This window comes from Dermacentor variabilis, chromosome 8 (genome assembly GCF_050947875.1).
Source record: "Dermacentor variabilis isolate Ectoservices chromosome 8, ASM5094787v1, whole genome shotgun sequence".
In the NCBI taxonomy this organism is placed as follows: Eukaryota; Metazoa; Arthropoda; class Arachnida; order Ixodida; family Ixodidae; genus Dermacentor; species Dermacentor variabilis.
Genome location: NC_134575.1, coordinates 17,595,853 through 17,612,069, shown reverse-complemented (window position 1 = coordinate 17,612,069; position 16,217 = coordinate 17,595,853). Strand labels below are relative to the sequence as shown.

At 44.6% G+C, this 16,217-nt stretch overlaps 1 protein-coding gene across 1 annotated transcript; it reads left to right on the top strand.

The window, feature by feature from the left end:
- Positions 1-436: 436 nt before the first annotated feature.
- On the top strand, positions 437-8,657 carry LOC142589727 (uncharacterized). The gene is made up of 10 exons (XM_075701289.1): positions 437-816; positions 1,668-1,714; positions 2,246-2,284; positions 2,781-2,816; positions 4,163-4,259; positions 5,072-5,214; positions 5,405-5,452; positions 5,543-5,578; positions 6,709-6,898; positions 8,215-8,657. The coding sequence occupies exons 1-10, from the start codon at positions 753-755 to the stop codon at positions 8,223-8,225; spliced, it is 711 nt and encodes a 236-aa protein (XP_075557404.1). The 5' UTR covers positions 437-752; the 3' UTR covers positions 8,226-8,657.
- Positions 8,658-16,217: the final 7,560 nt, after the last annotated feature.

Here is a 16,217-nt window from a genome sequence, read left to right as displayed (position 1 = left end):
ACAATACAAAACTGTTTGCACGAACGTAAACGTTCGTGATTGGCCGATGGCTGCTTGGCCGTTGCATTGTTTTCGTCGCGATCGGTCAAAGCATGCCAGCGGCGCCCCGCAATGATATTAGCAAACAGCCAGTCAGTAGGAGAACCTTTCTTCATCGAGGTGCAGCACGGCTTTGCGCGACCGGAAGCAAGCTTGAGCTTTCGTAATGCTGCACTCAATTAGCCGGACGCGCTTCGCGGGTCCAACCTTGTGCGGAACTTGTCAAGGGTTCGCTACACTCCACGTTTCGCGGCTTCCCCGGCAGCCAATGGAAGACAAGTCGGAGCCACCCAGCAGCGCACGTGTTTGGGGAGAAAACACCGCGGAGTTGTTTTCCGACAATCTGCTGCATACTCTTAGTGTAGCCAGTGAGCTGGCTTTGCTTACACTACGTCGACAGCTTCCGTCAAGCTCTGAGCCAACCACTGGCCGTTCTTGGTTTCGAAAACAAGACTTTCGAGGAGTTTAAATTGGGAGCTCCCGGCACCTGGGATGCAAACCTGCCGAGTTTCTCCCGGCTAAGTCGCTCTGACTTGTTCTGGTAGACTTCGACTTCGTTGGCTTGGCTCTCAGAGCAGTGTACGCGTAGGTGTGGCTTTGCAATACGGTTTCATTTGCTGTGATTTCTCCTCTCATACCGCTGACCAACGCAAGAGAGAGCTTTAGATTGGGGAATTGCGTGTGAACTTTTCGGTAATTTAGACGTCAGCAAGATGGCTCCAGCAATGTCGTACGCGCTTCTCGTGTTTGGAGTGGCCCTTTTGCCTGCAGTGAATGGTAAGCTCAGTTCTTCTTATCGCTTCGCTTGTATTCCACCATGTCTCTTACCTTATTAGCCGCAGTTCTCAATTTGCTTTTCAGTAAAATAATCTTTAGAGACGCGCCACATCTACAGATCAGTGTTTGTCTTGTGGGTAGTTTATTGTTATGGCACTCAAGAAAAAAAAACACATTTAAGAAAAGTACTCAAGCGGCCGGGCTACAAAACTATAAATTTTTTAATATAACCTATTTTCGAACACGCCCTGAAGCATTGTCACTGAAACTATAGTTGTGAACGCTGACACGACCAGGGGCCAAATTCACGAAGGTTTGCGTTCGGGTGCGTTCTTTCTCATTGGCCGGCAGCCTTCCATAATAATATGCCCGTCGTAACGATTGGTGGGCATTTTCATTACAAATTGCTATAGCTTAACTACGTTTTCGTAAATACAGGCCCAGCTTATGACTGGCGCTATATTCCTTTATTAGACTGCACGAACTTTACTTTTGTGAAAACGGGCCATTCAGTGAATTGTGGAGTTTTAAGCTCCACCACAATACATGTGACATAGGTTGCAGCGTAGTGGAAAGCTTCAAATTAATTTTGATAAGCACTCATTCATTACTGCTTGGCGAACTGTCAGTTTGCACTAGCATTCTCGCGGATCCGGCAACTCATTTAGAATATTTCCGCTTGTGAGAATATGCAAGTCTGTGGACATATGCCGTATAACACAACCCAACAATGGCCAAGCTGTTCGAAGCTGATGTTCAAAGCTGGAAACACACGAAACGTACCCATTTTATTGTTGTTATTGTTCTACCGCCCAGAAACATCACGTTACTTTTTCTCTGTTTCTGTGCAGGGCAATGCATCAATGTTACACTTCCCAATATCCTCAACTTGGGAGAGGTGAGTCATAAGCAATGTCAATAGAAAATGCTCTTCGGGTTTCAAAGTTTCATATTTTTTAAATCTGGTTCTGGCTTCCGGTGAAAGCTTTCTTACAAAGCATTTTCATTTCGTCTTATAGGGAGACATATAATTATGTGAATTGAGCAAATTTTGTCATCTTGTGCTTTACGCAACGCATTATAATATTACAATAACTTTTACAAATTGGCCAGGTGCAGTTTAACAAATAATGGATAAGTAAATGTAAATCAGATCATGGTATTTTGAAAGGAATATTTATTTTGGACAGTCCCACTTGGCCTCTCATCATATTTGCACAGCAAAGTGAACTCACTTCATATTTAGGTGGTCAAGAATGAGAGGAAGCAAATAAAACCAAAATTATTTGTGCGATTATTCAGTGCGGGAAACAGATTAAGCGAAAGTGTGTCCCATTTGTTTGTTCTGAATAGATGGATGATATTGCTCTCGAACGTGAAAACGGAGTGGTGTTGTTATCTATAAAGTGGCGTTATTTTTTACTTCCAGTGCCTCGGAACTACGCTGAGAGCTTGTCCTGACACGTCGGTAAGTTGTTCACCTTCCGATGACGAGGTGTGCTTGTGTGTAGGCTTCGCTTGAAATGACAGGTTTATTGGTTCTTTGCCTCGCACGGGGTGTTTCATTTGCTTTCTGCACCGCAAGCATTGAAAGCCGCTGATGCCAAAATGAAGATTGAGTATCTGAACAATCAAAGTCTCGGGATTCGCAAAACCTTGAGAAAAGGCTTGAATGCCAAGTTAATCGTGCCGGTCGTTGGCCTTCCCGTACTTTATCGCGCGCTGCTGTAATGTCTCCAAGCGACGCCGCAATTACACAGAGCACATCAGTCACTTAGCCGGTCGTCCTGTATTTGTGTTGCTGTAACCTCATAACTTTTCAGTGCCTGATAAATAAATATCACGGAACATCTGACACACTAGCTCAAATATGTCTTCGTTAATCGATGCTTTACCATATGTATTTTTTAATACGCGGCAAAAAGATGAAGTGATTAACTTTTGAACAACTCTGTCCTTTTCAGTCCGGCCTAGTACCAGACCTCACCCGTGTCCTCCGGGTAAGTCAACAGCAGGAAATCCATAACGTTGCCCCAACACTGTTGCTTGCAATGAAAACAAACGCGTCTACAGTCTCTAAGAGAGTGCAAAAAAATGGACGCACAAAAGTGTTGTGTATACCTCATTGTCCAGTATTTAACTCTATCATGAAGAAATACCGTTCCACATCAAATGAAATTAGGGCTATTTTTTCCCATTTATTTCTGACCTAGGAGAGTGCATCTGCGCAATAAATCAATTAAGCGTAATTTGATCTAACATTGATTTAGCATAACTAACAAATAAATTAATAATTTGTTTGCTGTACTATCCACAACAGTCAACTCGCTCTAGCGTAAAAACGCTGCAGTTTGAACCTCGGTCCACATAAGCTCTATTAAGTAAGCAGAACTTCTTTGAATATGCATTACTCTTGGTCTAATCTATGTAAAGCAAGATCAAGAGAGTGTTATAGTTCAGTCACATGCATTGGTTAAATTAAGCTGCGTTCAGTTTTCTGTGCCTAAATCCAAATTATGAGGTACAAAATATTAAATCATGGGGTTTCACGCGCCAAAACCAGGATCGGACTATGAGGCACGTCATAGTGGGCGACTCCGGAAGTCTGGAGCAGCTAGGGTTCTTTAACGTGCACCTAACTCTAAGTACACGGGTGTTTTCGCATTTCGCCCCCATCGAAATGCGGCCGCCGTGGCCGGGATTCGATCCTGCGATCTCGTGCTTAGCAGCTCAACACCACAAATTATGAGGTATCGCAGTAGGCGCAGCATATATGACCCGTTGGGCAATGCAGGGATATGATGGCACTGAAAACGGAACTTGAGCTTTAGGAGAAATTGCGGTTATGCTATAACAAGGCGGCCCCTCGTACCTTGAATGGCGGCTTAGCAAGCAATGAAAGAGGCATGCCGACGTAGACCTCAAGTTGCCGCACTGGCTCAAGTGGCGTCTTGTTGTTTTACAGCGCATACTGGGCTTCAGGTCACCGTTTATTTGCAAAAAGAGGCCCGTCGCTTTCTAAAAAAAACAAGAAAACACACACACTCAATGACTAAGCTCAGCAAGTTTCGATAACATAGAAAGTTTTTCTGACGTTGCCTGCCATCTTACATGGCATGCATGTGATTGTTTTCTGCTGGAAACCATCTTGCCCCGCTGCATCCAAAGAGCTCGGATAGAAACCATTCTCAAATTTAAGCACGCTTGTGTCCCGTTGTTCCATACGTGCCACTCCAGTGCTAAGGATAGTGCCATTGCCTCATGGAAAACTACATATCTGCTGACTGCCGACGTCGGGGCAATTACTCTTCATCTGACCACCGCGCCCACGTTTGTGCCTACGCAGTGCGTGCTCCAGATTCTACCTCAGATTGGAAGCCCCGTGTCTGTGCTCTTCAACGTCATCGGGCTCCTCGAAGCAGTTCTTTCAAGACTGGGCCTGTGTGAGCACACTTTGCTTATGGATGCCATAATTTTTTTTATCTGTTTCATGACACTTCTGTCTTTTTTGCGTGTGGATTGGTGGGCTGTGCGAGATTTAGGCTACGCTGTAGTTGCAAAAAACGTCTTGCTGCAAGGACTTACACAAACAAAATGCAACCCACACAGTGACAAAGCGACACGTACAAGGACCTTTCGCTATCGTGTGAATTGCACTGTCTTCCTGTGCGCCCTTGCAACACGATGCCTTTTTCAAGATATTCCACCACCTAGCTCGACGTAATGTCAATAGAAGTGGTAGCGTCGTGTACGGTATTAAAATTACTTTGGTGTCCGGAATAGTTTTGGCGGTGAACCCTGCTACGAAGCTTGCACGTTTTGCAAAGCAGTTGAGGTTGTGTTGAACGTTGTAAGAACAGCAGGTTTCAAGAATTGCATTGGGCCTCTGGAGATTTTTTCTAACTTTTCCCCAATGCAGCGCAGATACGCAAAACCATTCATCGCTATTCCGCATGTGTTTGCTCACTACAACTCCAACGTCGTGCACGTGTTTGGCTAACGAAGGTTGCGCACAGCTCGGTTCTCACAGTTCCGAAGGCTTCTTCATAGTGAGGCAGCACCTTCTCTTTCTGTTAACTTCTCATCACACAAAATACCATTGTTCTTTTTTTTAATTTACAGTCATAGATTGCTTCTTGATAGCAGCCCCTCTATGTTGAGAAGCGTGAAACAAAATAATAACGGGGGGAAATGTTTCATTTCGCCAATGCACAATTCGTTGAGCAATAAAATTTGTCTCGCTTTCGCACTGCAGCTGGTGACATCGGTGGCCTCACTGACATCCTCTGCAACCCCCTTGGAATCCCGCTGTTCAGCTGTGGCACGTTCAGTCCTGGAAACATTGCCTGCCAAGAACCCCTCCAGATCAGCCTGCCCAGCGTGTTCAACGTGGGAGCGGTGAGAACGGTTTGATATAGCCAGCTTCATTCACGGCTCTCTCATTAACTGTTATCCGAACATCTATTACACTCGAGCAAATATATAATCGCGCTTCTAGTTTCACACACGTTTCAAAGTCTGAACAGGCATTGAGACGTGTTTGTGTCTCAGCATTTTCTGAGTTTTGCTGTCTGTTTCAATGTTACAGTGTCTGAACACCACTCTGCTGTTCTGCGAAGCCGGCTCAACTATTTCGGTGAGTAAATTAACTTCTGTTTAGGTAACTGTACTGCGGATCCCAAGAGCAGCTTTTTTTACTGACAGTGGCGTCCTTTCATTTACCCAGGACCCCATCCTGAGAGAGCTGTTTCAAGCAGTCGGAGTAAGTACGATCGCTACCGCAATCAATTAAGAACTTGTTTACAGCTCCACAAGAATACGGATGAACATTCCTACTAACCATTACAAACAAAGTCTGAACATTATTGCTTTGTGGAATGGTTTGGAATCAGAACCTGAATTTAGAGTGTGTCGCTTGTGCCCACAGAGTGCAAGAAAGGGTGGCCGACTAATAGTGTGAGAGTGAAAGAAACGGCAGCGAAAAAGCGCGGGGTGTAGAAAAGACTTAACAACGGCTACTGTAATGATTCAATTATCTCAATAATTTAGTGATCCCTTTCGTTCGATTCTATTCCTCGTGTTTCATCTACCTCTCACGACCAGTCGATCATTGTGATAATTTAGGCAGAGTGGCTGCTCGGACCCCTCAAGAAAGCAGGGAACGGAAATGAATTGGAAAAGAATCGTTACATCAGCCATACCCATATTACTTCGATAAGTATGATACGGAAAACGCACGGAAAACATGTCATAGTTAACTGCCTACACTAACGTTTCAGTAGTCGTACTTAGCGAACACTTTAACACGCTTGTATTCTGAATCTGATTGCTAAAGTAATGTCAGCGTAATTTGCAACACGAACAGAACGAAAATCATCAAAACGCAAGTTGCGCGCTATCACGGAGTGCGATGTGCAGTCACTCGATAAGAAGCTTGTAGGCATGGTAACGTATAGAACATTAATTTCAAAGCTCAGGTTTAACCCTACTTACTTATTTATTCACCTATTTATTTATTTCGGTATGACTGACAGGTCCCATACGGGAACATTGAATTAAAGGCGGCATCGAAAAAGAAAAGCACAACCGCAATGCAAATCACCAAGGGAAAGGGTAACTATATACAGAAGTACACCGAAACAGAAAAACCTAGAGAGGTGTGTAAGAAGCACGATTGCAAAATAGGGTTAAGAATGATACTAAAAATGTCCAGGAGGACGTCGGTACACGAAAACCGAAAACACAGGTGCTTTTCAAAACGACAGAACGTATTCCAGTCGTTTGATACTTGCTCATGTTTGGAATAATGCTGATATGACATTGCTAACTGTATAAAGTACACATCGTCTGAGTGGTGAAGCAGGCACTAAAAAAAACATAATGCTTGTGCAGTGCATTCTGAGTGTGACCCCGGATGGTCTGCAACTGAACCTTGTCTCGAGCCTGGTGTGCCCCCTGGTGGACATCCTCAATTCGTCATTGAACGAGTTCACCTCGCTGCTGCCGTTCCGGTTCCTGACGCGAGGAATCACCAACGCCGTCAACTCGCTCACGAACAACCTGCTCGGGGCCGTCGGTAACTGTGAGTCATGTTTGTAATATCTACACTTTGAGGTTCAGGGAAAACACGGGGAATGTGGTTGATGAAAATTCAAGACGATCAGCAAAACGAAAGCAAGATGAAAGAAGGAGCCAACGTTTCGACAAGTGGACTTGTCTTTTTCAAGGCGACATATGCTTTTCTCGGCACAGTATGTATAGGTAGGGTTCATCTAAAAGAGAGAGAGGGTAAGGCAGGTGCTTGAGGCAATGACCGAGGGTGTAAAAATGAAAAGAGAGATGCTCTACTCAATTTGCTTCTACACATTGAGGGCTTCATAACCACTTCAACCATGGATTATGACCCAGCTGTCATTAGGTTTCTCATAGTGCTATATGTTTTTCACGAAGCAGTATGCAGACGGAATAGAAAAGTCCGCCCTAGCATGAATATTTGGGCAAGTTTGGAGATTCTTCTTAAGCACAAGGAATTGATCGCCAATATTTGACAATATTTCACACTCTTGTATGCAATCTTTATTTGCATTGCTGTCAAGTAGACGGTCAGTGGACGCAGTCAAGTCCTATCGTGACTCTTTTTGTCCGCAGTCCACAGCATCACTGTCTGTAGATGTTAATGTCGAAATAAACCGAATTTGAACTTGAACACTTAGATTCAGAGTCATACTTGTGCACTTTTTTATAACATCAACTTGGAAAATATAACATCAAACGTGGAAATGACTTCACTTTGGAAAAATATGTTTTGTTTAAGTACGCAGGCAACCATCTGTGAAGGAGATTAACATACGCTCATGAACACCATTCTATTTTTCTATTTTTTTGGTCCTTTGTGTGCCGCAGTCCACCAGACAATATTGATTTGCATGTCCTTTGATTAACTTCTCAAAAACTACGGTGACTGGTGATTTGCATGGCGCACGACTTCTCTTTAGATATTATTCGGGTGTAGTGCGCAAAAATAAATAACAACAGTGAGCCGTATTTTTCATTGGGCCGAGTAGATGAAATTGGTAATAAAGTAAACACACATACATATATAAACCTGATAAAATAATAGTATGATAATATCGTTTACTAGCTTTACCATGTTAGTGCATGCAGAGGCCCGAACACCAAAGTTCTCGTGCTTCCTGTTACGCTTCTGTAAATCTTACAGTTGTGAATCGTGTATCAGCCTCGTTTGACTTATCGCGCAATTGATGGTAGCCTGTTCAAGTTACCGCTATATACGCGTGTCCCCTTTGTTTCTTTTTTCAACGAACAGAGGAGTTTTAAACATTGCATTTATGTCTATTTTTGCACGTGTAATACATTCGATACTTACGACAACCGCAGGTGACCGATGACTTTCGAGGACCGAGTGCGCCCGAATTCAAACCAGCCTGCCTCCCCCCCCCCCCAAAAAAAAAAGAAGGAGCGGAACGAGGGAAGCACTGACGCCATTTTCCGAGCCATAGTGGAGCAGCTGCCACGCTCGTCCACATGATCTGAGCCAGCAGCTAACGCCACGAGAACTGCCAACAGCTACCATTTCCTGCTCCGTACATGACTTCCCGGATGCGCGCCATGCCGAAAAACAAAATCACGACGGCGCACAAGGATGCTCGAATGACTGTGGACACGCGGTATCGTCTATTCTGGACAAAGCTGCTTGCTCTGCGGCTCCTAGCCATCCAAAGGCAGCGAGGAAGTCGCTTGATGTCTGCCAGTTCCTGCTCAAGTAGCGATTACATCCGACTCATCAAATCCTTGGCGAATAAAATTCATTATTTTTTTCAGTTTGCGTAACCTTCTTTTCGTTATGCATAAAAAAGATCACACCGTTCTCACGGGCTGAATTCTCAAATTAATTCATATTTTACACTTCTATTCGTAAGGACTGTTCTGGATAGGACGGATGCCTTCACTAATAATGTGTCCGGCGGCAGGTGTGGCCGACACGTGTACTTACAAATTTAAAAACCTCAGGGATCCTGGTTTTACACAAACCCAGATGGAAACCACGGATATGAGTCATCGACGACGTTGCTCCGATGACGTGCCTAATTGTGCCAAGATACTAGGATTGCCGAACCAAAAAGATGGGGCCCGCCCATGCACCTTGAGGGTGACAGAGCACGCAGACACGAACCACTCGCACACTACACGTTCTACGCACACATCACGCGACTGCCAAGCTAATGCGGAGGTTGTGAGTTCGGTCCCCACCGGCGACAATTAAGTTATCTTTTCGTCCACTTTGATTTCATTTCCTTTATTATTTTCTAGATTTAAATTTCAACCACAGCTAATTTACCTTATGCTTTCCATGGGTTCGAATGATTATGATTAACAAAAATCGAACACCTCTGTTCCCCTTCCAAGTTTTACACAGTCATTTACTAATAGAGTGGTCTGGCACACGACCCCCGTAATCGATATAAAGGAATAATCCCGGGGCTTGCGTCGCTCTTGATTGTGTTTTCCGAGAACTCATTTGTGATAGTTTTCAAGCACTCTCCCAAGGATAACGAGCATGGCTGTGCTACCGACAAGAGTTCAATTCAATTCATTTTATTTCACCATACACATGGTCGAGCTCTTGGGCAGAAAGCTGCACGAATCAGATTGACTGGGCCAAAGAGAGCACATCAGGGTAGAGCAGCGTAACGGTGTAAACATCAGTAAAAAACTAAATTAAACAACAAAATTGAACTGTTCAATAAAATATAAAAAATAAGGGCAGGCAGCTACTACAGAACACATAGTTAAATGCGGTATCAGTAGCCAACATGACATTAGGTGTTTAGCATCCACACTGTTTGAAATTTGGATCCTTGAAACAGGTGCTCTTTGAAATATCAACAAAGTTACACGTACTCTAATGTAGCTGATACATAAAACCAGTTAATACATAAATAAAACTAAGAAAAAGAAAAGTAGTTCAACAAAAGGTAAAAGTAATAAAAGAAATTACAACAATGGAACAGTGCACAGGTCATACAAATAGCACCTCCAGATCAACAAACTTTTCAATACATAGATGTTAAGGGCAGTGTGAGGTGTTTAACTGGTTTAACGTAGGCCTAGTATGAAATGTTTCAGAGGAAAGTTACATTGCTAAGCAAGCCACATTATTATATGTAGTGCATGCGTGCAAGGTGTGCAAGATGTTTCTGTACAAGCGACTTCTGAGCTTGAAATTAATTTTTTACAGCTAAAGTTAAAAGCCTTAGTCTGCCCACTTTACGATCCGGGTTGGGACATTCACCCCAAATAAAATATTACTGTCTGCGTGTCACCAAAGCTAATTCAGGCGCTGAAAATAAAACGTTGTTTGAAACATTGCAGACGAATTGCAAGTGCAATGCATCTGCAGATGTTTTTGCAGATGCATAATGCAACATTGCATTACGTTGTGCCGCTACTCTCACTCTTCCTGAGCTTCACGCCATCTTGAGGCGAGATATAGCGACTGCGAATTTGGTCCATACTTGCATTGGTCTAGAGAAGGAGGCTAACCTATATGTTTTTTTTTGCGCCGAGAAAGTGACCAGGGCGTCTAATCTATCATAACAGCTGTGGAAGAACTGCCACAGCAGTGTACTCGAATCGGATCTCCTCGAGCACAATTTTTGCTACGCATAGGACGTCGTCTGCATACTTCTTGATTCTATCACGAACTATGGCCCCTGAAATGCATGCTAAGTTTTGAACACCATCTGTCAGTCTGGATGAGATACCAAGCTGCAGAATGAGAAAATGTGAGATTTGCTTTATAACACTCTTTGACAAAAGCAACACTAAAAATCTAGGCGGACCCTCCTGGATTTTCCTACCCGTGGCTGCTGCAGCCTTACTAAATAGGCCACGTGCAGAACAACACGCGTAACAAATAGGCTTTTATATAGGAACCTCTGTGCAATCCTTAGAGAAGTATCGGTAGCTGTCTCTGTTGTCTACGAAATTGCGCAGCCAAAAGGAAACGGTACCTAAATATCCTCAGTGAAACAAGGATACGCCTTGCATGATTACTTTAATAAACGATGCTTTCTAGGCCTTGTTTCATTTCCGCGATAATTACGGTTGGCTTCTTGTGCAGTAGGGTGCGCCGTTCCTGAACACAGTTCAAGAGTAAACCGGGCTAATCCCACTGATGATGCGAGCAAAAGTGGGCTGATACCGAAGACTAATGCGCAGCTGCACGGATTAGTTACGCATGTGCCAAGTGGTGGGGGTCTTCGCATCTTGCTAATTTCCCGTACAGGCAAGTCATGCCTATGCTGTACAGCGCATTGCAGAAGACGAACACTTTTGCGGTGCTTAAGGAACCGCTTCTCGAAGGCTTCTCTTCACATCCATTCCAAGGTGTGGGTTGGATCGACATTGCTACTTTTGTGTGGTTAGCACGTCCGTCTCCCATCTGCACCTGCCCCAGGAGCGTGAGTTCGTGTCGAAGCATCGGTGAGAAAAGTTTTCTTCTTCCGATGGTGAGTTCGAGAATCAAGACGTAGCTTTGTGACCCAAGGACGCAATAATGACGACGACGGGCTGATGTTGTTGTTGTTGTTGTTGTTGTTGTTGATGATGATGATGATGATGATGGTGACATCATATCTGTAACTTAAAGGACCTACGGACTGACACAGTAAAGCCAGCTTCAAACTTAGAAACCAATGAGCTGTGAGATTTACCATCCCGAAAGCTCACAGAGGCTCGTGAGGGACGGCGCACTGGAGCTCTCCGGATTATTTAAACAAACTGCGGCTTCGTAACGTGCGTCTCAAATGTGCATTATCGTTTTTGATAGCGAAAGCTATACTCTTCGAGGTAGGACTCCCAAGGTGAATCTCGGCGCTCGTTTGACCTTCAGCCGCCGGCACGCACGTTTGAAGGTGTGAGGTCACGTCACGTTAACCGCTGCAGAGAGGCGTCGCAGAGGGTAACACCTGCTTCTGCGGCGCTTCGTCGCTCAGCCTAACCATGGATGAAGCACGCGCTGGTGCGAGGTAGGCGCCAGGTTCACAGGTTCGCCGCAGGCACCAGGTTGAGTCTGAGCACTTTGCCGATATAGCTCGACGGAAAGAAGCACTGAAGAACCGTGTCTAACCATGCTTAACCGAGCTTTCGCTTGTATAACTACGTTCAAACGTTCAAGCCATGTTGAACTCCAGCCACTTTCTTTTGTTCATTTTGCACATTGAGATTCGGCCATGTGACAGAGAAACGAACCCGACATATGCTCAGCAGTGCAAAGCCATAGCCACTGAGCCAAAACAGCAGCGTATGTTTGCAACGTTCGCCGGCTCTCTCAGCAAAAGAACTCTGCATGTACACGCGGCATCCTGTATATAGCAGGTGGATTCAGTCGTACTCCTTCACATCACTCTGTCAAACTGTTCCTCTTAGCTGCCGTATTGAGTAGAAGGCCAGAGCATTGCTTCTCCGGCCAACCTCTCCGCAGTGAAACTTATTATTTAGACCCTGTAGGGAATAACAGCGCCTAAGAGTCACCATGGACATTCAGCAGCTTTCGATGAGGTAAGGGCTCTTCCCATGCCTAGTGACACATAATTCGTTTCAGATGTTTTTCAGTCTTACGGTTTCTTAGACATACTCATCGCGGTTTACATTTAACTAGGTTGATCATATATTGAGCCAAGCTAAAGTTGTGGATATTTTAAGATAAAACCATAAAAAACGATCCGCAGGCTTACAAAGGCGATTCGAAGATATGAACAGTGGGCGAACAAGGGAAGCCTCAACCTGCAGCCTGAATCATCAGCTTTACGTTGAGGCAGCTTCAACCTAAAGCTTCAGGATGGGGCTTCCAATGTGCGCCAATTTTTAATGCATTAGCATAAAGTCTATCATGTATGTATGTATGTATGTATGTATGTATGTATGTATGTATGTATGTATGTATGTATGTATGTATGTATGTATGTATGTATGTATGTATGTATGTATGTATGTATGTATGTATGTATGTATGTATGTATGTATGTATGTATGTATGTATGTATGTATGTATGTATGTATGTATGTATGTATGTATGTATGTATGTATGTATGTATGTATGTATGTATGTATGTATGTATGTATGTATGTATGTATGTATGTATGTATGTATGTATGTATGTATGTATGTATGTATGTATGTATTATTTTGCACCCGATCGTGGCCTGCTCCGGCTTATCGTCAGCTGCACTTTGCTCCTCGAAAGGGCAAGACGTGCATCGAGTGAGCTCCTAAACAACACTTGGCAATGCGGAGAACGTGGTTTAAAGGGGCCCTGAACCACCCCTCGGGCTCGGTGAAGTAACATAGTCCGCGGGTAGCATACGCTGTGGCGAACGTCTCAGCCAAGTTCCCGTGGAGCTCCCAAGCGGAGCGCGAAGTAACCTTTCTCTCAAACCCTCTCGTTTCAAAAACCTCATGATTCTCGCTCTTTTCTGTGTACTCTATTTCGTCATAAACCACACTACAATACGCGGCTGCTATTGGTGACTGCACTCGGCTTCATCGCGGCCGCCGCGAGGAGCCGCCACGAGTCCAGTGGCTAAGTGCACTGCGGCTCTCTGAGGACTGCCGAGTTTGGCTTGCGTTTAGCGCGGCATAGGCACCGAATCGGAAATTTGAAGTGCGCGTCACGGTGACGTCTCCGCCGTACCCTTCGCAGAGCAAGACATTGGAGGAGGAAGGGGAGCACAGCTGAGGCCGTGTTTGATTGCCGATAACTCCGCTTCTGCTGAACGCATTGTAGTAGTTTTTGCGGCAAAGTGGTTCTGAAATAGCCTATCCACTTTAAATATCTTTCTCTACTTCGATAAAAAGTGGTTCATGGCCCCTTTAAATCATATATTCGGGACCTCAAAGAGGAGTGACGTAGTGCTGACTCATTTCACTCGCATTTAGAGCTCAAACGCCACAGATTTTAAAAAATAATTACTTACTAAAGCATCCTTTTGCAAACACGCAAAAATATATACGTAATTCACGAGCGGTAGAAATCGAAATGTCAGGTTTCATTGCTCGAACGGTATTCCACGCTTAGGATAACTTTCTAATAAATTATACACGGTCACAAGTTTATTTCTTTTCTCTTTATTTTTTGTGCTGTGCAAAGAAAAATGACTGACTTGATCATGTTACAAAAAGAGCACCGAGACACAAACAGGTGTCATCCTCCATCCTGTTTGCGCTGACTTGAGCTGCGCTGACTTGTTTGAGCTACACCGGCAACTTTGCGCAACTGTTTCGTCACGTTGTTTTAAGGACAACGCATCACGCTAGAGATATTCGTGAGTATGGCAGGAAGGGATGGCCTGGCTTCAAGCCGTTCAAAATTCACGGCCGCTTAAGCAGCCTGACGTTTGGATTCCGGAAACAAGAGTTTGACAGGAGGGTTGACTCTTAACAGGCACTGGCAATGCGTATCCGTCACCTCCACAAAACAAGGTTTGTTCGACGAAAGTAGTGCGTATTGTCGACAACAAAACTCTTCAAAGGACAAGGCCGTGCATTCTGCGCAGACTATAGCGTGCAGCTGGCTGAATGCTGTAACCGGCGTAAGCCAGTGGGTACTGCACAGTTCGTTATGCAGCTCCATAATTGAACATGTTTTAGTTATTTGCGCGGAATCAATACACATTTGGTCCGACAGCTGCCTTGTTTGCGTAAGGGTAGAAACTGTAGAAAGTCACGCAACGAAAGATACTTTCGAGGGCCACCAAATAAGTTAATAGTCATTGCTCCTACACCTATGCCACTAGTTCTTGCAGGCACTGCAATGACATCGCTAGCCTAGACCATATGCTCTGGCGTTGCCCCTCGTTACGAGGCACGGAACAAATCAATGTGGACAAGTGGCTCTCCGCTATCAAAAGCCCCGATGCCGGGGTGCAACTATGGGCTGTCCAGAGGGCCCACGATGCGGCGGTCGGGCAAGGCCTGACTGTCCCAACGTGGGAGCGGCCCGCAGCGCGCTGAGTCGCGTACCTCAGGACCTTATTAAAGTTTTGCATCCATCCATCCATTGCTCCTACGGAAAGAACTACTTACACAAAGATTATAACAATGAACACACCACTGTACCCATTGAACCAACGACTGAACCAATCACGGAACTCAACTGAAGAAACTACTGAACTCATGACTGCCATATGACCCATCAATATACGTTCTCATTATGACGGCTGGGCGATGGCTTGTACGTCGCAGGTCTTCAATAAAATCTCGGCTGGGGCAAAGGAGTTCATAATGAACGAATTCTAAAGATCCGGAAGACCTGATGACGATAAAGGAGAATGTGTAAACCGCACCCCACAAAAAAAAAAGAAAGAAGAAAGAAAGAACAGAAATAAAAAAACGAAACAAAACAAGCAAATAACTTGTGCTTAACAAGTATTAGTGTAGTAAACAAGGCTTAAAGATGCGGTACTACGTGCTCAAAAGTTACTGAATGTCAGGGCCGGTATCCCCAAAATAGTCCTTGCAATAGAATCGTTCGTAAGAAGAGGCACCAGCCAGTCACCAATATCAACCGCCGTGGTTGCTCAGTGGCATTGGTGCTGCGCTGCTAAGCACGAGGTCGTGGGACCAAATTCTGACCACGGCAGCCGCATTTCGCTTCTTATTATTATTTGTTTTGAAAAGTATACACACTAGACAGGAAAGGGAAAGTGAGGAGCAGGCAGGCAACTGCCACCGGAAAGGGCACAACGCCTGGCTACTTTTCAGGAAGGAGGAGACAGATATAGAAATGAAAGATAGGAAGACGTGGAGCAAGGAGGAAAGAAAGTCGAAGAATACACATCTAAAAGAATGAAGTAGAACACACACAGCACAGATCGCACACAGTAGCGCAGGTCACTGCGGGTCACGTCACTAAATAACGTCGAAATAGAAGAAATGGTGTTTCAGGTTGCGAAATGCGAAAACATTCGTGTACTTAGATTTAGGTGCAAGCTGAAAGACTCCAGGTGGTCAAAACCAAGTCGAAGTCCCCCGCTACGACGTGCCGCATAATCAGTTCGTGGTTTCGGCAAGTAAAGCCCCATAATTTATTTTAAATTAATAATGAATACTATTATAATTATTGCCATGGCGGCCATACATTGGCAAATATCTCGGGGCCTTTTGGCGAACTGCTCTGTAAAAAGCTTTGCGAATCAGGCTCAGGAGGCTCTACGTTAGCACAAACAGAAATGTTTGTGATTGGCCGATGATTCTTTGGTCGTGGCATTATTACCTGTCACGCATGAGTGGACACATGGCACACCGGTGACGCAATGGTTACGGCGCAGGGCCAGCCGGCATGAAGCTAGTATTAGGGAACAGCATCGCGGCTTTTTC

Bases quoted from the DNA above. Each gene is read 5' to 3' on its own strand.
- LOC142589727 (XM_075701289.1), top strand. From the start codon at position 753: ATGGCTCCAGCAATGTCGTACGCGCTTCTCGTGTTTGGAGTGGCCCTT. The intron at 2,285-2,780 runs GTAAGTTGTTCA...TGTCCTTTTCAG, and splicing joins GAGCTTGTCCTGACACGTCG to TCCGGCCTAGTACCAGACCT. The intron at 5,453-5,542 runs GTGAGTAAATTA...TCATTTACCCAG, and splicing joins AAGCCGGCTCAACTATTTCG to GACCCCATCCTGAGAGAGCT.